At 37.8% G+C, this 22,743-nt stretch overlaps 1 protein-coding gene across 1 annotated transcript in view; it reads left to right on the top strand.

Annotated features, from left to right (window-relative positions):
- The window catches only part of DNAH6 (dynein axonemal heavy chain 6), a 291,735-nt gene that overhangs the window by 26,501 nt on the left and 242,491 nt on the right, over positions 1–22,743 (top strand). Inside the window, exon 5 of the mRNA XM_029232839.1 lies at positions 17,845–18,112. Coding sequence (XP_029088672.1) covers positions 17,845–18,112 — 268 coding nt within the window. The remainder of the gene's footprint in view (positions 1–17,844; positions 18,113–22,743) is intronic.

Raw genomic sequence — 22,743 nt, 5'->3', positions numbered from 1 at the left:
CATTTATTGTTTGTAGATTTTTTGATGATGGCCATTCTGACCGGTGTGAGATGATACCTCATTGTAGTTTTGATTTACATTGCTCTAATGATTAATGATGTTGAGCATACTTTCATGTGTTTGTTGGAAATCTGTATATCTTCTTTGTAGAAATGTCTATTTAGATCTTCTGCCCATTTTTGGATTGGGTTATTTGTCTTTTCATATTGAGCTGCATGTGTTGCTTGTATGTTTTGGAGAATAATCCTTTGTCAGTTGCTTCATTTGCAAATATTTTCTCCCATTCTGAGGGTTGTCTTGTCGTCGTCTTTATGCTTTCCTTTGCTGTGCAAAAGCTTTTAAGTTTCCTTAGGTCCCATTTGTTTATTTTTGTTTTTATTTCCATTTCTCCAGGAGGTGGGTCAAAAAGGATCTTGCTGTGATTTATGTCATACAGTGTTCTGCCTATGTTTTCCTCTAAGAGTTTGATGGTGTCTGGCCTTACATTTAGGTCTTTAATCCATTTTGAGTTTATTTTTGTGTATGGTGTTAGGAAGTGTTCTAATTTCATTCTTTTACATGTAGCTGTCCAGTTTTCCCAGCACCACTTATTGAAGAGGCTGTCTTTTCTCCACTGTATATTCTTGCCTCCTTTATCAAAGATAATGTGACCATATGTGCGTGGGTTTATCTCTGGGCTTTCTATCCTGTTCCATTGATCTATATTTCTCTTTTTGTGCCAGTACCATACTGTCTTGATTACTGTAGCTCTGTAGTATAGTCTGAAGTCAGGGAGCCTGATTCCTCCAACTCCATTTTTCTATCTCAAGATTACATTTGCTATTCGAGGTCCTTTGTGTTTCCACACAAATTGTGGAATTTCTTATTCTAGTTCTGTGAAAAATACCAGTGGTAGTTTGATAGGGATTGCATTAAATTTGTATATTGCTTTGGGTAGTAGAGTCATTTTCACAGTATTGATTCTTCCAATCCAAGAACATGGTATATCTCTCCAACTATTTGTATCATCTTTAATTTCTTTTATCAGTGTCTTATAATTTTCTGCATACAGATCTTTTGTCTCCTTACATAGGTTTATTCCTAGATATTTTATTCTTTTTGTTGCAATGGTAAATGGGAGTGTTTTCTTAATTTCACTTTCAGATTTTTCAGCATTAGTGCATAGGAATGTTAGCGATTTCTGTGCATTAATTTTGTATCCTGCTGCTTTATCAAATTCATTGATTAGCTCTAGTAGTTTTCTGGTAGCATCTTTAGGATTCTCTACATATAGTATCATGTCATCTGCTAACAGTGACAGCTTTACTTCTTCTTTTCCAACTTGGATCCCTGTTATTTCTTTTTCTTCTCTGATTGCTGTGGCTAAAACTTCCAAAACTATGTTGAATAATAGTGGTAAGAGTGGGCAACCTTGTCTTGTTCCTGATCTTAGAGGAAGTGGTTTCAGTTTTTCACCATTGAGGATGATGTTGGCTGTGGGTTTGTCATATATGGCCTTTATTATGTTGAGAAAAGTCCCCTCTATGCCTACTTTCTGGACGGTTTTTATCATAAATTGGTGTTGAATTTTGTTGAAAGCTTTCTCTGAATCTATTGAGATGATCATGTGGTTTTTCCCTTTCAATTTGTTAATATGGTGTATCACATTGATTGATTTGCATATATTGAAGAATCCTTGCATTCCTGGGATAAAACCCAGTTGATCATAGTGTATGATCCTTTAAATGTGCTGTTGGATTTTGTTTGCTAGTATTTTGTTGAGGATTTTTGCATCTATGTTCATCAGTGATATTGGCCTGCAGTTTTCTTTCTTTGTGACATATTTTTCTGGTTTTGGTATCAGAGTGATGGTGGCCTCATAGAATGAGTTTGAAGTGTTCCTCCCTCTGCTGTAATTTGGAAGGGTTTGAGAAGGATAGGTGTTAGCTCTTCTCTAAGTGTTTGATAGAATTTGCCTGTGAAGCCATCTGGTCTTGGGCTTTTGTTTGTTGGAAGATTTTTAATCACAGTTTCAATTTCAGTGCTTGTGGTTGGTCTATTCATATATTTTATTTCTTCCTGGTTCAGTCTTGGAAGGTTGTGCATTTCTAAGAATTTGTCGATTTCTTTCAGGTTGTCCATTTTATTGGCATATAGTTGCTTGTAGTAATCTCTCATGATCCTTTGTATTTCTACAGTGTCAGTTGTTACTTCTCCTTTTTCATTTCTAATTCTATTGATTTGAGTCTTCTCCCTATTTTTCTTGATAAGTCTGGCTAATGGTTTATCAACTTTGTTTATCCTCTCAAAGAACCAACTTTTAGTTTTATTGATCTTTGCTATCATTTCCTTCATTTCTGTTTCATTTATTTCTGATCTGATCTTTATCATTTCTTTCCTTCTGCTAACTTTGGGTTTTTTTGTTCTTTCTCTAACTGCTTTAGGTATAAGGTTAGATTGTTTATTTGAGATGTTTCTTGTTTCCTAAGCTAGGATTGTATTGCTATAAACTTCCCTCTTAGAACTGCTTTTGCTGCATCCCATAGGTTTTCGGTCATTGTGTTTTCATTGTCATTTGTTTCTAGGTATTTTTTGGTTGCCTCTTTGATTTCTTCAGTGATCTCTTGGTTATTAAGCAGTGTGTTGTTTAGCCTCCATGTGTTTGTATTTCTTACAGATTTTTTCCTGTAATTGATATCTAGTCTTATAGTGTTGTGGTTGGAAAAGATACTTGATATGATTTCAATTTTCTTGAACTTATCAAGGCTTAATCTGTGACCCAAGATATGATCTATCCTGGAGAATGTTCCATGAGCAGTTGAGAAGAATGTGTATTCAGTTGTTTTTGGATGAAATGTCCTATAAATATCAATTAAGTCCATCTTCTTTAACATATCATTTAAAGCTTGTGTTTCCTTCTTTATTTTCATTTTGGATGATCTGTCCATTGGTGAAAGTGGGGTGTTAAAGTCCCCTATGATGATTGTGTTACTGTCGATTTCCTCTTTTATGGCTGCTAGTGTTTGTCTTATGTATTGAAGTGCTCCTATGTTGGGTGCATAAATATTTACAATTGTTATATCTTCTTGTTGGATTGATCCCTTGATTGTTATGTAGTGTCCTTCTTTGTCTCTTGTAATAGTCTTTGTTTTAAAGTCTATTTTGTCTGATATGAGAATTGCTACTCCAGCTTTCTTTTGATTTTTATTTGCATGGAATATCTTTTTCCATCCCGTCACTTTCAGTCTGTATGTGTCCCTAGGTCTGAAGTGGGTCTCTTGTAGACACCATATATATGGGTCTTTTTTTGGTATCCATTCAGCCAGTCTATGTCTTTTGGTTGGAGCATTTAATCCATTTACATTTAAGGCAATTATCGATATGTATGTGCTTATTACCATTTTCTTAATTGTTTTGGGTTTATTATTGTAGGACTTTTCCTTCTCTTGTGTTTCCTGCCTAGAGAAGTTCCTTTAGCATTTGTTGTAAAGCTGGTTTGGTGGTGCAAAATTCTCTTAGCTTTTGCTTGTCTGTAAAGCTTTTAATTTCTCTGTCAAATGTGAATGAGATCCTTGCTGGGTAGAGTAATCTTGGTTGTAGTATTTTCTCCTTCATCACGTTAAATATGTCCTGCCAATCCCTTCTGGCTTGCAGAGTTTCTTCTGAAAGATCAGCTGTTAACCTTATGGGGATTCCCTTATATGTTATTTGTTGTTTTTCCCTTGCTGCTTTTAATATTTGTTGTTTGTATTTAATTTTTGATAGTTTGATTAATATGTATCTCGGTGTGTTTCTCCTTGGATTTATCCTATATGGGACTGTCTGTCCTTCCTGGGCTTGATTAACTATTTCCTTTCCCATATTAGGGACATTTTCAAGTATAATCTCTTCTAATATATTCTCAGTCCCTTTCTTTTTCTCTTCTTCTTCTGGGACCCCTATAATTCGAATGTTGATGCATTTAATGTTGTCCCAGAGGTCTCTGAGACTGTCCTCAATTCTTTTCATTATTTTTTCTTTATTCTGCTCTGCAGTAGTTATTTCCACTATTTTATCTTCCAGGTCATTTATCCGTTCTTCTGCCTCAGTTATTCTGCTATTGATCCCTTCTAGAGAATATTTAATTTCATTTATTGTGTTGTTCATCTCTGTTTGTTTGCTGTTTAGTTCGTCTAGGTCTTTGTTAAACGTTTCTTGTATTTTCTTCATTCTATTTCCAAGATTTTGGATGACTTTACTAACAATATTCTGAATTCTTTTTCAGGTAGACCACCTATTTCCTCTTCATTTGTTAGATCTGGTGGATTTTTGCCTTGCTCCTTTATCTGCTGTGTGTTTCTCTGTCTTCTCATTTTGCTTAACTTACTGTTTTTTGGGGTCTCCTTTTGCAGGCTTCAGGTTCATAGTTTCCATTGTTTTTGGTGCCCATCCCCAGTGGCTAAGGTTGTTGCAGTGGGTTGTGTAGGCTTCCTGGTGGAGGGTACTAGTGCCTGTGTTCTGGTGGATGAGGCTGGATCTTGTCTTTCTGGTGGGCAGGTCCACGTCTAGTGGTGTGTTTTGCGGTGTCTGTGGCCTTATTATGATTTTAGGAGCCTCTGTGCTAATGGATGGGGTTGTGTTCCTGTCTTGCTAGTTGTTTGGCATAGGGTGTCCTGCACTGTAGCTTGCTGGTCATTGAGTGGAGCTGGGTCTTGGCATTGAGATGGAGATCTCTGGGTGATTTTCACCGTTTGATATTACATGGAGTTGGGAGTCTCTTGTGGACCAGTGTCCTGAACTTGGCTCTCCCACCTCAGTGGCCCAGCCCTGATGCCTGGCTGGAGCACCAAGAGCCTGTCCTCCACATGGCTTAGAATAAAAGGGAGAAAAAAAAGAATGAAAGAAAGAAGAAGATAAAATAAAATAATATGAAGTAAAGTAAAATAAAGTTATTAAAATAAAAATTAAAAAATAATTATTAAGAAAAAAAATTTTTAAGTAATAATAAAAAAAGAAAAGACAGATTGAACCCTAGGACAAATGGTAAAAAGCAAAGCTATACAGACAAAATCACACACAGAAGCACACACATACACACTCACAAAAAGAGAAAAATGGAAAAAATATATATATATCGTTGCTCCCAAAGTCCACCTCCTCATTTTGGGATGATTTGTTCAATTCAGGTATTCCACAGATGCAGCGTACATCAAGTTGATTGTGGAGATTTAATCCACTGCTCCTGAAACTGCTGGGAGAAATTTCCCTTTCTCTTCTTTATTCGCACAGCTTCCGGGGTTCAGCTTTGTATTTGGACCTGCCTCTGCTTGTAGGTCGCCAGAGGGCATCTGTTCTTCACTCAGACAGGACGGGGTTAAAGGAGCAGCTGATTTGGGGGCTCTGGTTCACTCAGGCCGGGGAGAGGGAGGGGTACAGATGCAGGGCGAGCCTGAAGCAGCAGAGGCCAGCATGGCGTTGCACCAGCTTGAGGCACGCCATGCGTTCTCCCAGGAAAATTGTCCCTAGATCACGGGACACTGGCAGTGGCAGGCTGCACAGGTTCCCAGGAGGGGAGGTGTGGATAGTGACCTGTACTTGCCCACACGCTTCTTGGTGGCGGCAGCAGCAGCCTTAGCGTCTCATGCCCGTCTCTGGGGTTGGCACTGATAGCCGCGTCTCACGCCTGTCCCTGGAGCTCCTTTAAGTGGCGCTCTTAATCCCCTCTCCTTGCGCCCCAGGAAACAAAGAGGCAAGTAAAAGTCTCTTGTCTCTTTGGCAGCTCCAGACTTTTTCCTGGACTCCCTCCCGGCTAGCCGTGGTGCTTTAGCCCCCTTCAGGCTGTGTTCCCGCAGGCAACCCCATTCCTCTCCCTGGGATTCGACCGAAGCCCTAGCCTCAGCTCCCAGCCCCCACCCGTCCCGGCGGGCGAGCAGACAAGCCTCTCGGGCTGGTGAGTGCCGGTCGGCACCGATCCTCTGTGCGGGAATCTCTCCACTTTGCCCTTCGTAACCCTGTTGCTGCGCTCTCCTCCACGGCTCCAATGCTTACCCCCTCCGCCACCTGCAGTCTCCGCCCGTGAAGCGGCTTCCTATTGGTGGAAACCTTTCCTCCTTCACAGCTTGTCTGCTGATGGGTGGGGTTGTGGGCTCCTGCCTTGCTAGTTGTTTGGAGTGAGGCTTCCAGCACTGGAGCCTGCTGGCAGTTGGGTGGAGTGGGTCTTGGTGTTAAGATGGAGACCTCCAGGAGAGCTCTCACCAATTAATGTTCCCTGGGGCTAGGGATTCTCTGGTGGTCCAATGTCCTGGACTTGGCACTCCCACCCCAGAGGCTCAGGCCCAACCCCTGGCTGGGGAACCAAGACCCTGCAAGCCACCTGGTATGGAAAAAAAGAAAAAAACAGAGAGGGGGGAAGAAAAAAACCAGACAAACAAAACCCAAGAAAAAAAGCAAAGACCCAAACAACAACAAAAAAAAGGAAAAGAAAACCCAAGAAAAAAGGCAAAGACTCAGACAAACAGCAACAACAACAATAAAAAAAAAGGAAAAGAAAACAAACAAACAAACAATACCCAAGACAAATGGTAAAAGCAAAACCAAACAAACCAGAAACAAAGCGAATAGAGAAACACACACAGAAAAATCAGTGGTGGGCTGTCCAGGCTCCCAGGAAGGTGTGGGCAGTGACCTGTGATCCTCAGGTGGCAGCGGTGGCAGCAGTAGCCCAACAGGATATTTTTATGGATTGTATACAAGGTGGGCAACCAGAGAAGTGCCCAGGTTGACTTTAATGATCACTTTGACTGAGCAAGGGAAAGGGGTGAGATGCTATTAAGTAAGACACAGAAGATTGAATGGAACAGATTCTTCAGGGAAAAATAGGAGTTTGGATTTGGACATACTAATCTGGGGATGGCAAAGACAGAAGAGAAGCAGGGTGGTTGATGAAAAGAGAATTGGGGTCAAGAGTGGGGACTTTTCTTAAGACAAGAGAAATAGCTTGTTTTTTTTTAAATAGGAGAATTAACATATAATGGAATTTAAAGCTATTTGATGTAAAAAATATTCCTTTAATAGTATTGTTATTCCACAACTACCTTACTACTACTTTTTCTAGTTTTTTATAAGTTTTGAAGAAGAGGTTATGGATCTTTAACCATGACTCAGAAAAAAATGGTTTATTTGCTAATTTTTACAAACACTTCTTGATTAATGTGTGAAATGTTTTCATAGCTTCCTCTTATTTAAAAAATATTCAATAACCCAGACATCAAGGAGTGCCATTTATGATATTAATTCCCCGTTATGAAAGGAGTCAGATTTTGCCAAACAAAATGGATTCTCATCTATTTACTAGCACAAGACAAAGTATTGAAGATGAGTATGGAAATGGTACTTCTGTTTGATTCAGGAAATTAATTGTCTTTCTAGACTAATGAACACTTCTACTAAGGGAAGTGAGTTGATGTTCTATACTTTTTTGGACTGGCACTAATGATGCTTGTTAGTAATATGCAAGATCTCATTTAAGAAGATGTTGGAATCACGGTTTGTTGTTTTATCACGTTTTAGGATGGAGGTTAAATTTTCCGCCCAGCCCCAACTCCAAATATTATAAATCTTATGAGTAAAGACAATTATTTGGATCCCATATAGTTGGAAACAGCTAAATTGGAAGTTAAAAGTAGTAAATACTGGATCAATGAGATAAGGACACATTATACCAAACTTCTTTTAAAAGTAATGTGATAAAATATAATGTCGTCACATAATTTTTTAAGTGTAGTAAAATACATTAAATGTGCAGTTCTACAATGTTTATCTCTACCGTGGTCCCTCTAAGTGAGAAAATAGTTACATTTACCAAGTTCATTCTAAAGAATCAATTTAGTGGTATGTGTTAGGCATAACAGTTTTGAAGCTTCTTCTTCAAGGAGATGTGTAAATATTTTGGAATATTACCCTGGTAAGCATACAACTGTACACTGCAGATTACCTTGTCCAGCAAGAAGGCATAATGGTGACTCTGATCAAGTCTGGGGAAAATTAGAGGAAACTAGGTAAAGGATCAGGAACTAGAGAGGTCAGGAAGGGAATAAGACAACACAAATCAAGACAAAATAATTCTATTTTGTTAGGACTTTGACCTTGAACAAGAGTGATTGTAATTGAGGTGTAGCCATGAAGTATGGGGGATGGCTGTTGGTTAGAAAGTTTGGTTATATACCCACTTTGTGAGAGGACACCAAAACAAATCATTACATTTTACATATCATAAAAGATGCTGATTTACTACGTTCCAGGCAAAGTGCATACATGAATATACATGTATATATACACATATGTTTTTTAATTCTCACAATAATACTATAAGATAGATACATTTATTACCTCTGATTTACAGATAAGACACAAAATGGTTAAGTACCTTGCCCCAGGTTGTACGATAAATAAATGACAGTCTGGCTTCTGAATGTATGTTCTTAATTTATCTGCTCTACTGCCCTGTCAAGATGAAACTTGGTGGTGTCCATGAGACCTCCATGAGACTGAGAGTTTACTTCAAAGAATGTCTTCACTACCCCCCCAAAAGTGGTGGAAGCCATGGAAACATTTTCTGTCATTTCCAAATCTAGCACAATAATCTGCCTCTCATATAAGCCTATTGATTTTTCCAGAACAAATGCAAAATAATGCTTTCTTCCCAATAGAAAATTGACGAATAAAAGTGGAACTGAGATCCCAACTAGAAATCATTCAAAGTTGCACTCATCGTGAAAAAAAAAAAAAAAAGGAAAAAAGATATGTCATACTATTACTGAGACACCTATAGAAAGATATGCTCAGAGAGGAAACAATAAGTTATAACATAAACACAGTTTATGTTATTAAAAAAAAGGTTAGAAATTAGGCAACATAATTAGAATCATCTCATATTGGATTTATGAACCACAATAATTTTCCTGTTCTTTTGCCTAAATATCTCATTAGTATGAAAATGTTATCAAATCAATCAGTAGTACCAAGCAAGCTATACCAACACTTTACTGAAAGATATCCACCCTCCCGGGTAAAGGGTTGGAACTTTTAAAGGCATGTGCAAGAACAAAATATGAAACCAAATTCCATTTTTTGGTTAGCATCTGATCAAGAAGCTCAAGAAGCTAAGAATGCAAGAATACACAATTAATATCTAACGTCAAAATGACTCACTATCGCAGAATTGCAGTTTTACCAGCCTGTGTGGAAATTATATTTATTCTATTTGGAGCCAGAAAAGCAAAGGAAATCAATAATACCACTAGATCCACATGTTACATAACAGAGATGACCAAATCCAGGATGTTATTAAAGTTTTATTGCATATTGATGGATGTACAGATATTAATAACTGCTAGATAATAGCACTAGAATCCTTGAAGTGTTTGGAAGAACTTTGTTCTGTGAGGCAAAAAAGCTACTGGGGTTGAAATATCAAAGGCAAATGAGATATTATGGAAATACTTCTTGAAAATGTATTTTCCATGTAGAGTTTATTCTGATAATCCTGAGATTAAAATACATAATACAGTATTTTATTCACAAAAGACTCCCATATGTAAATGTTTCTCTGCAGTTATGGATTCCAAATTAAATAATATTATCAAAATTGTAACTATAATAAAATCCAAGCCACCACCTGACCTTCTGTTTTTAAGCTTTCTACAAAGATATGTGAGCCGAACACCATTATTTGTTGTTTCAGACTTAAATGCCTAAGTGATCCAAAGGAAGAATTTTGTCAAGAATTGGAAAATATTTTGCAAATGATTCAACTTTGTAGATTTAGTGAAGGATAGTTTTTAGTTTTACAGCTGGGTTACTTAACTGACATTTGAGTACCTGAATGAACTTAATAAAAAATATAAGAGCTGCCTGAAAATATGTTAACACATAATGACAAAGATTAGGAATTCAAAGCAAAAATTCAACTTCAAAAAAGTGAAATTTAAAATGGCTCTCTCGTGATTTTTTAGTCATTGTTAAGCATTAATTTAAGGAAAAATTACTAAGTCAAACAGCGTAACATCTGTGTTTGAGAGAAAGTGTCACTATTGTTTCTAAGGTACTTGATATGGAAATGTTTGGGTTTTAAATCAATTTGTATTATCATAAGAAATTTTAACACCGCATTTATCAAAGCAAGAAAAGGAAAAGCTGTTAGAATTAAAGGATGATGGTACCTCTGGCACATAATTTCAAAAGAACAAGTGATACAAATTCTAGTCAGTGGAAAAGGGAGTTTCCATTCATCAGAGACAGAGCAATAAATCATCATTTGCCATTTGCTGTCTCCCACGTCTATGAAGTATATTCCTTAGCAGTGGCGACTTTAAGAATTTGAACAGACCATTCATCATGTCTTGATTAGAAATGCAGTAGCTACTTCAAAAATGTATAGTCATAGCTGTGGTTGTTTATGAGCGAGACTTTATTTGGAAGTTTTATAAAATTCAGTATTGAATATTTCCCTGAATATTTTGTTTTATTTTTCTTATTATAATTAATGTCTTCACCAGTGTGCCTTATAAAATGTTATCACTGTACAGGTGTGTTGGAACATACAAAGTTTGGGAAGCGTTGCTTCAGAGCAGGGGTCCCCAACTCCTGGGCCGCGGACCAGTACTGGACCAGTATTGGTCCATGGCCTGTTAGGAACCGTGTCACACAGCAGGAGGTGTGTGGCGGGCAAGCAAGCGAAGCTTCATCTGCCGCTCCCCGTCGCTGACATTACCTCCTGAACCAACCCACACACACACACACCGTCCGTGGAAAAATCGTCTTCCACGAAACCGGTCCCTGGTGCCAAAAAGTTGGGGACCGTTGCTTTAGAGGATTGTAGAACAGTTTTCTCCGCATGAGAATCTGGCCTTTGGTTAACTCTGAAGCTCTGTTCCCCTGGTAACCTAATACAAGTAGAATGTCAGTTGTTTCTAGGCAACATTGCTTATGATAAAAATGACCCCTGATTGGTAAATTATATCTGCATTGAGAGGAACTATAAATGAATTATAAATACCTGAAGGGGATCCATAGCTTTGGACTTCCCATAGTGTGGCAGTTCTTTTTCTGGGCATGTCTCTGCAGGAACCCTAAAATGTATGCTTATAGTTATTGCAAGAAATATTGGCTCCTCTTAAGCCAGGGTGATTTGCACACCCACCCAATATGGATCTCATGTCCTTGCATCTGAGTTGTCACCTGGGGAGAGGATAGCTCGGGGGTGGCTATTGAATTGTTGCAAGGGGTCCCATGGAAAAGCAAAGACTGATGCTGCCTGGAAGGCAAGAAGTAGTTCCTGTTCTAGCCTTCTAGGTAGAGGGCTGCCATGAAAGCCTAATGAGCATGACCATTTAGTTGAATTGAAGGAGACCCTCTGGTAGGGCAATGTGTAAATATTTCCTTTTCATACTCCTGAAAAAGGAGCCACTGTGATGTCTGACCATTCCCTCCCTAGTACATGAGGGACTTTTTTCCCCTATCTATGGAACCTCTCATGTCACTGTTGCTTTAATTGTGTATGTCAATATTCTGCTATTTCTTGTTTTGGTCGCTGAACTATAAACGTGTTCATATTGGTAAGGAACCGTGGGTGCATCATAAAGCCATAGTGGGGTACCAAGTCTTTACAATGAAATGGACGAGTCCTGCAGCTCGGTATTACAAACACCAGCTCTTAGTCTGTGCCAAATATTGTTCCAAATTCTTTATATAATTAATCTTCATAGCAACTCTACAGGGTGGGTAGTATTGATATATCTGTTTTACAAAAGAGGAAACTAAGGCAGAGTTGAGAAATTTGACAAAGTTCATATAGCTAGGGAATTGTGGGGCTGGGATTCAAACCCAAGTAGCTAAACTTCAGAACCCAAGCTCTCATGCATTATGCCTAACGTACTCACCCTCAGAATAACAACTACTCCTGACATTTGCGTCACACACTCTGTGCTAGGCATTGTGCTGAGTGCTTTCTGTACATTAAGCTTATTTCATCCTTTAAAAAAGCCCCAGTAAAAAGGTATCCTGTATAGTTGAAAGATGAGGAAATTGAGGTACAGATATACTAAGGACTTTTCTATTTGATAGTGTTTTGCGATTTGCAGACAGGAAATTCAGAATAATGTCTGATGCTCCATCCTTCAACTCTATGATTTAATCTTCTGTGCAATTTCAATTTTAAAGTCATTAGAAATCAATGTACAACAGAGTCCTCCTAAATCCTGAGCATATTTAGGGTCCGAGAAAAGCCAAGAAAGAGGACACAATGTCTCCTCTACCTAAGTATTTCCCAGTGTGTATTTCCTGGATCATAAGACCTAAGTGATATTAACAGGTGGATAGTAAAAAAAAACATGTTCTATGATCATGTAAATTTGAGAAACATCAAGTTAAATCACTGGTTCTCAATCTGGAAGATTTTTTGCCCCCTGGGAGACATTTGGCAACATCCAGAGAGATTTTTGGTTGTTACAACTGGAAAGAGTGGTGCTGCTGGTATGGAGTGGGAAAAGGACAGGGATGCTGCTAAACAGCTGACAGTTCCCAGGATGGTCCCACACAGTGAAGAATTATCTGGCTCCAAATGTCAGTAGTGCTGAGATTGATAAACCTTGGGTTAAATATGATAATTATGCATTTCTGTCCTGTATAACCAAAGAACCTTTTCTTGTGGGATACCTGTTGGGATTAGGATTCTGTGAAATATAGTTATGTGACTTGGGCTCTTAGGACCATAAAAATGTCCACACTGGGTTCAGGCCATATTACTTTCTAAGTGATCAAGTTGGTTCTCCAGTAGTTTCTAAGCCTGTTATGCTAAAATAATTTTTTAGGCAGCTTTTTAAATTTCAAACTAAAGCCGTTCTGTCCTTTCAGCTAGATCACATATTTGGCAGCCTAGAACAGAAAACACAGGTGAATGCCAGCTTGAAACTTTCTCAAGTGAAAGCATTCTAGTTTCCATGTGAGGTCATAATTATAAAAAACTCTATAATGAGGCATATATGTTATGTAATCAGGAGCAGATCATTTTGAAGCCACATTGTCAGAAACCTCCCTAGGTTGCTTAACACAATGACAGTTTTCTTGGGCTAGTCCATGAAGAAACTTCAATCAAGTCAAATGTCAGTCAGCAAGTGGAAACACTACAGGTCCTTAGTATTTTCACTAGGATCATCCATCACTTGGATCACCGGATTGTCTCCCTACCCTTCCTTCATACACACATACACACAGGCACCGTTTTGGAGCTATGACAATTTAGTGGGTGATTACTTCATTTTATACAGAAATTTGAAGAACCTAGAGCAGTGGTTCTCAGCCTTGGCTGCTAGAATCACCCAGGCCCTACCCCCAGAGTTTTATTTAATTGGTTTGTGGTGGAGCCCAAGCAACATCATTTCTTTAAAACTCATCAAATGTTCCCAATATTCAACCAGAGTTGTAGGCCATGGACCTAGAGCAATTGTTCTCCAGCAAGCCCTAAAGGACTTGCAAAAACATAGATTGTTAACCCCCAAGTTTCTGATTCAGTAGGTCTGGAGGGGGCCTCCGAATGCGCAATTCCCGCATGAGGTTGATGCTGCCATTCCAAGGACCATATATTGAAAACCACTGACCCTAGAGCACTCTCTTATTGAAGAAACTTGGAAGTTTCCTCTTACTTACCATTTTGTTTAATTTTCTAGGTGAAAAGGAGTTACTTATCAGATATTTTACCATTTCTGGTTAATCAAACCAGAAGCAAACCAAGCCACTTCTCTTCTCCAGTTCAGGTTAGATCTAGATGCATACTGAATCATGATATTGACCATAATCAAACAGACTGAGGTTTACAAAAGTAAAACTCAGGAAATAGCTAACTTCTTTCCAGGCACTTGCTTGCTTCCCTTTGTCCAATAAATATGTTCAAATCATAATGATCAAAACTGTGTAATAATTAAAATAATGAGACAACTTAAATTTGCATAGGGCCACGTGAGCTCATCTAATTCAACCCAGTACCTTATAGCAGGTAAGGAATCACTCTCTTGTTTGTAGAAATCAGGATGGGAGAAGGGAACAGGGTGGACAAAGACATATGTATGCCTTCTAGCACAGCCTAAGCTGGAAAACAGCCTGACAGTTGAAAAGGGCAGTGTGTGCACAGAGAAGGAACTAATATGAGACAGGAGGAGGGTGCCACAAACTCCCAGCAGAATAATTTGGCTTTACTGATATAAGCAATAGGCTGTTCAGAGTTCTTGAGCAGAAGGGTCTCATGAGACAAACCATGCTTCTGCAGTCTTAGTCCAGTGGATCAGTTTAAAAATGAACAGATGCATTTTCCATCACTGCAAAGTGTAACAACAGATAGAGATGCTGTTTGAAATAACAACTCACATTGAGATCTTATTGTTTTAGAAAAATTAAGAATTAATTCTAAGAGGAGAAATCATGTTTTTTAGGCCCCCAGTAGATTTCCTTTGAGTTTTGTCTGAAATCAACAAGAACAGGACAATTGATGACCTACCACAATCAGCCATGCAATTCTCTCCACGTGACACATCCTTTTAGACATTAATAGAAGCCTTGAGTCTAAGTTTCATTTCAGATGGACAGAGACAGTTTCTACGGCAAAACAATTTGACAAGGGATTCCATGATTCTACACTGAGCAGCAAGAAAACGCTACAGATATTTTTTTTCCAGTAAAGCATAGTTAAGTGAAATTTTATTCAAGACATTCTTCTCAGTCTGATTAACTTTCCAAGGATCTCTGTTTAGTTAATTGGGTCATAAAGTCATCTTCTTTATCAGCAAAGTAGGAATTTTAGAGCACAGCAATTGAGAAAGTTAAGTTCTCTTTTTACATCTTAAAGGAAGACTAATTTTTCTGGTTATTTCCTCAAAGAAAGGCCTTTACGGTACAAACATCCAAAGGAGACAGCTGAGGGAATTCCCTGGCGGTCCAGTGGTTAGGACTCCGTGCTTTCACTGCCAAGGGCCCAGGTTCGATCCCGGGTTGGGGAACTATCCCTCAAGCTGCACGGTGCCAAAAAAAAAGAAAAAAATAATAACAAAGGAGGCAGCTGAAGTTTGAGGCTGAATTCTGAATGCCAAGAGGTGCTGAAAAGGCAGCCATCACTTAGGAGTAGTGGATCAACTCCTGGAACAGCTGAGCACTGAGGTTTATAGTGTGAGGAATGAAGCACAGGAATCCAAGGAGTATATTTAGGGTTCAACCCCTTGGGAACAAACTGCAAAGTCTAAGGAAAATAGGATTCCAGAGAACTGGGCATAGGCCTTCTTAATTTTTGCAAAGATTTCCTTGACCCCACTGCCCCTTCTGCCTACCAACTGGATTGGGCTAGAAGGAAACCCCTGCTGATCTTCAAGAGAAGCATTTCATTAGAGTAGTGAGGAACAAGCCTAGTTTTCAGAAACTTTAAGAAGGAATGGATGGGGAGGATATGGCCATCATAAAGGAAGGTTAAGAGAAGGAAGAAGACAGGGGATTCTAAGTTAAATGGCAGCAGGGTTGAGAAAAAACTTTCTTTAAACTAAAGGGAAGCTTTCTACAAGTTAAAGAGAATTTCTGCATATTTTTAGATGCAGAGGAAAAGTAGCCAAATGCCAGGAGAGGTAGAAAAAAGTGCTATGAAACCTCTCCACCTCTGTTTGGGTGAAATCCTGAGAGATACACTCAAGGGGATAAAACACAGTGAAGGTGTGAGATTTTCAAGCTGAAGGTAGAAGAGAGAACTCACCTTGTCCCCACCATGTTTTTGTTGTTGTTTATTTGCTTTCAAAAAAAGTTCAGTGGTTACAAACATTATTTGCTTTCAAATAAAGTTCAGTGGTTACAAACATTATTGTGTATCAGAATCACGCAGGGAACTTGTTAAGCTAGAATCTTTGAGTCTCATACATAGAGATTCTGATTCTGTGTTGGACCCAGAAATCTGGATTCTTAAGCACCCCAAGTGGTTTTGATGCTGATGATCCAATCTTTCAAAAAGACTCTCATGTGGGCTTCCCTGGTGGCGCAGTGGTTGAGAGTCCGCCTGCTGGAGCGGCTGGGCCCGTGAGCCATGGCCGCTGAGCCTGCGCGTCCGGAGCCTGTGCTCCGCAACGGGAGAGGCCACAACAGTGAGAAGCCCGCGTACCGCAAAAAAAAAAAAGACTCTCATGTGTTCGTATGTCCTGTGCAGTGTAGAGATGTGTAGTAGAGGAAAAGGCTTAGTGGTTTGAGAATGAGAATCTTGAATAGGTAGGAAAATGTAAATAAAAAGGATTTCTTAGCGGTACTGAGCACCAATAAGTTAAAATTCAGTATCATGGACCACATCTGCTACCTTCTAGAAGGGCCTTTAGTAGCAGATAGATTCACACAGGGTGAGTTTTCTAGACACACGCCAGGGCCACAGTGAGGTGTTTGTTCTTGCTTTTAGGTTGGTTTGATGATTGATGTTAATGAAACATGTGAAGTTAATTACAGTTTCAAAGACAAGTTGAAATCTCCCACTTTGTAGAGAATCACCTGAAGAATGTCCTAATTATATCTTAAGCTGTTGACAAAGAAAAAAGGAAAAACATTTTAAACATTTTCCATACACCTCACCAGCAACAGGTAATACCTGGCATTTTCCCAGATGTTTCTGGCATGAGTCAACCAGAACACAGACAAAGAGTCCAGCAGTGGCATCGGTTAGGAGCTAAGCAAGTTGAAGTTCTTCTGTTATGGCACTGAACTGGGAGAGCGGCCCTTGAGACTCCCCACTCCACAGCACCATCGGCTCCCGCAGTTCCCTTGTGTGCTCACTTGAACAGCTCTTGCTTTGAGTTTGCTTTCATTCTGGTCCTGTATGCCCTCATTTTAAAAATATTTTTCTTACTCAGTGTTATTAAGACAAAAATAGAAGTTAAAACCTAAAAATGATTTTTGCCAATGGTTCGTCATTTTTTGATTAACAGACCCAAAGCATATGAGATTTTGTTCCAACCCCTTAAAAAAAATTTATCATGCATACGTACGTAAATTTGTTTACATACAGCAATTTCAGGGATCTCACAGATGACCTAAAGGCTGTGCTCAAGGGCCATGAGCTTCAGGTTCAGAATGCAGAGTTAAGGACTGTAAGAGAAAATAGACGTGCGAAACAGTAGATTTTCACTGGAGTGTTCCCGTCTAAGTTCTTATTTTAAGAAGTTTTAGAGAATCAGCCCTTTCTATTCTCATTCCTTTGTTTCCCACTCCTATTCTTGCTCCTGTTTTTACCCCGTTCTTGCTTTTCTTCTTTACTTGATCCATTTCTTATTATGGATGAGGTTGAAGAATACCCTTGATGAAAAAAACAATTTCTTGTTAACGATTATTTTGATATGTGATAAACTGGACATTTTTAAGCTTAATCTGGGTTTTGATTCTAATCTTATCTAGTTCATATTTTCTTGTTTTGATCTTTCTCATAATTCTGCCAATATTGGGTAGTGTAAAACTCTTTTACACTATTATTATTGAATAGTTTCTAAAGAATCAAAGATAAATAAAAACTTATTTCCATGTAGCTTTCATAAAAATCCATAATTGATTTGTTTTTGTAAAAATCACATTACTGAAACTATCAAGCATATTGCCACAGTTGTGAGATCCTTAAGAGCTATAATAAGTCCAACTGTTGTTAAAAAGCAGCTCCCTTTTCTCGAGTAATTTATTCAATCTAAAAGTAGTCTGTTAGAATATTTTTAATTGTTAAATAATACTTGTTTTCCAGAAATGTTATATCTTTTTAAAACAGAATAGTAATGCAATTGCTTAATTTTGTGTTGAATACTATATTCACTTGCCCCAATTTTTATTTGTTCAAAGGGTTGTGAATTATGAGAACATCAGTAAAAATGACTACTATACTATTAGCAAAAATGCAGTAACACATGTTTATAATGATAACATTGAATTTATTGAAATTGATCGATGGGAACAAGAATATCTATATCACAGAGAACTCACTAAGATTCCCGTATTTTCACTTTTCCGGAAATGGAAGGCTTTTAACGTGTGGAAGAAGAATGTCCGCTCTAAAAAAATCAGTGGATGTCGAAAATCTCTACAAAACGATCTGTTCATTGTTAATCAAGTATGTATTTATTAATCATATTTTAAAAGAATTACTCACAGAAAAACAAAGTATTCGTATAGACTGTCCCTGAAATAGAAGATTTCATCTCTCAAGAGAATTGACAATTTTCATTCTGTTTGTCACTTAAGAGTCTGGTAATCTAGTGTATTTTTACATCTTTTTTTTTTTTTTTACATCTTTATTGGAGTATAATTGCTTTACAGTGTTGTGTTAGTTTCTGCTGTATAACAAAGTGAATCAGCTATATGTATACATATATCCCCATATCCCTTCCCTCTTGCATCTCCCTCCCATCCTCCCTATCCCACCCTTCTAGATGGTCACATAGTACCGAGCTGACCTCCCTGTGCTATGCAGCTGCTTCCCACTAGCTATCTATTTTACATTTGGTAGTGTATATATGTCAGTGCTACTCTCTCACTTTGTCCCAGCTTACCCTTCGCCCCCCTCCACCGTGTCCTCAAATCCATTCTCTATGTCTGCATCTTTATCCTTCTACATTTTAACTAGGGTTGCAAAACACTAAAGTATAACAAGAGAGTTGCACAGGTCCCCTTTACTTAGAAGCAGCTTCAGAGGTTTGGATTCATGACTCCCTTTCTTGTTGATCAGGAAAGTTGTATATCCTTTTGAACAGAGCAGGCCAGCAAGCCCTATTACTAATTCTCATTTTTGAGACACTCTGGACTTTATGGTCCAAAATAATTTGGGGGCTTGTTTTCATGGGCCAATAACTCCCAATGTCTCATGCATTTTCTTCTGTCATGGATTCAGACAGTAGGGAAATTTTAAATATTTACTTTGGAGGAGGGGATTATCATGGAAAAAGAATTATTAAAGGGTATGTGGCCACATTTAAAATCTGTACTCACTCCTTGAATTTTGACTTGCGGTAGAAGTTTTCTATTTGGCCCCTGGGAATGAGCTGTAACCACCATTACTGTCATGCTCAGTGTCCTCAGCTGTCTATTTTGTGACACTGGGTCACCTCCCTCTCACATCAGAAGCTTCAAGTTTGCTTTTTACTGGTCATTTCGTTCACTTTGCATATGGTAATCTGAAAGATCATTATCAAGACATCAGTCACACAATAAAGGAACATTCAAGGAATACGGCTCACATAGGTGTTAGTGCAAAACAGATATGTAAGATGTACCATCTCAGGTCCTCCATCCCATCAAGCGTTCTGGGTTGTGGAAAAGATTCTAATCCTTCTTGACATTGAACTCAACCCCTAGACCTCTAATTTCACTAAGGATCTATCAAGGATTTGAACCTATTTTACTACCTTTTTACCACCTTTCATCTTTTACCTTGTCTTGGACACTATACATTTCATAAATTTATTCCTAGGTAAGTAAAATAGCTCCTCTTGCATTTAACCTGTATCAATTCATAAGGCTTTTTCTCTTTTTTTAATGTGCTGAGAATTGTCATTCTCTCTGCTCACTATTCATACCAATAGTGCTTTGACCTTGACAATATTTTCTTTTTAATGTAGCCCAAGCAGACTAGAAAGTTCTCATCATTTTAATCTTAGGTTGACATAACTAATCGAGCCATTGTGTTGGTTTAAATATCTATTAGATGCTATCATTATCCACACACTTACCACTAGTCTTATATTTACAGTGAGTTAATTAAGGGGGCTGATTCTTTTAGACTGTGTTGAAGGGATAAATGTGGAGCTGTCCTTGAAATTTTTCTATTTATGATTATTTTTAGTAACCAACCTTATTGGCATCTGTGCCCACATTTCCTAATAACAACTTTATTGAAGTATGATTCATACAATTCATTCTTTTAAAGTATACAATTGAATGGTTTTAATATATTCATAGAATTGATCAACCATCACCACAGTCTATTTTAGAACATTCCCACCATTCCAAAAAGAGTGATTAGCATCACTCTCCATTTCTCCCTAACTCCCCCAGACCAACCCCTGCCCCAGCTCTGGACACCCACTAGTCTATGACTTTTCTCTCTTGATGTGCCTAATCTATACATTTCATATAAATAGAACCATACAATATGTGGTCCTTTGTGACTGGCTTTTTTACTTAGCATAATATTTTGAAGGTCCATCTATGTTGTAGCATGACATTTCTTTTTATTGGTCAATAATATTCACTTGTATACATATGTATGTTTTATTTATCCATCCACCTATTGATGGATATTGGGGTTATTCCACTTTTTGGCTTTATTATGAATAAAGCTGCTATGAATATTTGTGTACAAGTTTTAATCTAGACATATGTTTTTATGTCTTTGGGTATATACCTAGGAGTGGAATTGCTAGGTCATTAGTAACTCTGTGTTTAACATTTTGAGGAACTGCAAAACAGTTTTCCAAAGCCACTGCACAATTTTACATTACCACCAACAGCATATGAAGGCTTCAGTTTCTCCGTATTCTCAACATTACATCTGCATTTTTCATTATAGCTTTTCTTACTGGTTGTGAAGTGGCATTTCATTGTGGTTTTGATTTCTATTACCCTGATGACTAATGATGGTGAGCATCTTTTCATGTGCCTTTTGGCCATTTGTATATCTTATCTGGAGAACTGTCTATTCAGATACTTTGCCCATTTTTAATTAAGTTACCTGTATTTTACTATTGAGTTGTAAGAATTCTTTATATATTCTGGATACAAATCCCTTATCAGATATATAATTTGCAAAACTTTTCTCCCATTTTATGGGTCTTTGCACTTTCATGATCGTGTCCTTTGAAGCATAAAAGTTCTTAATTTTGATGATGTCTGTTTTGTCCATTTTTTTCTTTTGCTGCTTGTGTTTTTGGTATAAAAATCTATTGCTTCATCTCAGGTCACAAAAATTTAGCCCTATATTTTCTTCTAATAGTTCTATAGTTTTAACTCTTACATTTAGTTCTTCAATCCATCTCAAGTTAATTTTTGCTGATGGCGTGAGGTATGGGTTCACCTTCATCCTTTTGCATGTGGCTGTCCAGTTGTCCCAGCACCATTTGTTGCAAAGACTATTCTTTCCACCTTGAATTTTCCTGACACCCTTGTCTGCAATTGCCTGTAAATATGAGGATTTCTGCACTTTCAGTTTTTTTCTGTTGATCTATATCTATCCTTATGCCAGTACCACACTATCTTGAGTACTGTAGGTTAGGAGTAAATTTTGAAATTAGGAAGTGTGACTTCCCTGGGCCTCTTGAATTTCCACATGAATTTTAAGATCAGTTTGTCAATTTCTGCAAGGAAGCCAGTTGGGATTTTGATAGGGAATGCTTTAAATCTGTAGATCAATTTAGGAAATATTGCCATTTTAACAGCATTAACTTTTCTAGTCTGTGAACATATAATCCTTTTCCATTTATTTAGGTGTTCTTCAATTTCTTTCAACAATGTTTTGTAGTTTTCAGAGTATATATTTTACATTTCTTTTGTCAAATTTACTCCCAAATATTTTATTCTTTTTGATACTATTGTAAATGGAATTGTTTTCTTAAATTTCATTTTGGATTTTTCATTTTATATATGTAGAATATATATTTATTAGAGAGTATATATGTGTATTCATACATATATGTGTATTCAATGCACATATGTATTCTACAATACATATAAAGAATATATCTAAAGGATATATGTATAAATGTATATAAAGAGTGTGTGTGTATATATATATATATATATATATATACATATTCTATATAGCAATACAATTGACTTTTTTTCTTTAACATCTTTATTGGATATAATTGCTTTACAATGGTGTGTTAGTTTCTGCTTTATAACAAAGTAAATCAGTTATACATATACATATGTTACCATATCTCTTCCCTCTTGCATCTCCCTCCCTCCCACCCTCCCTATCCCACCCCTCTAGGTGGTCACAAACCATCTAGCTGATCTCCCTGTGCTATGCAGCTGCTTCCCACTATCTATCTATTTTACGTTTGATAGTGTGTATATGTCCATGCCACTCTCGCACTTTGTCACAGCTTACCCTTCCCCCTCCCCATATCCTCAAGTCCATGCTCTAGTAGGTCTGTGTCTTTATTCCCGTCTTACTCCTAGGTACTTCATGACCTTTTTTTTTTTTTCTTAGACTCCATATATATGTGTTAGCATATGGTATTTGTTTTTCTCTTTCTGACTTCACTCCATATGACAGACTCTAGGTCTATCCACCTCACTACAAATAACTCAATTTCATTTCTTTTTATGGCTGAGTAATATTCCATTCCATATATGTGCCAAATCTTCTTTATCCATTCATCTGTTGATGGACACTTAGGTTGCTTCCATGTCCTGGCTATTGTAAATAGAGCTGCAATGAACATTGCGGTACATGACTCTTTTTGAATTATGGTTTTCTCGGGGTATATGCCCAGTAGTGGGATTGCTGGCTCATATGGTAGTTCTATTTGTAGTTTTTTAAGGAATCTCCATACTTTTCTCCATAGTGGCTGTATCAATTTACATTCCCACCAACGGTGCAAGAGGGTTCCCTTTTCTCCACACCCTCTCCAGCATTTATTGTTTCTAGATTTTTGGTGATGGCCATTCTGACCAGTGTGAGATGATATCTCATTGTAGTTTTGATTTGCATTTCTCTAATGATTAATGATGTTGAGCATT

The sequence above is a fragment of the Monodon monoceros genome, unplaced genomic scaffold, assembly GCF_005190385.1.
Source record: "Monodon monoceros isolate NGI ecotype Baffin Bay Population unplaced genomic scaffold, NGI_Narwhal_1 Super_Scaffold_19, whole genome shotgun sequence".
Classification (NCBI taxonomy): domain Eukaryota; kingdom Metazoa; phylum Chordata; class Mammalia; order Artiodactyla; family Monodontidae; genus Monodon; species Monodon monoceros.
Note: the sequence above shows the minus strand (reverse complement) of the source record. Positions and strands in the feature narration are given on the sequence as shown.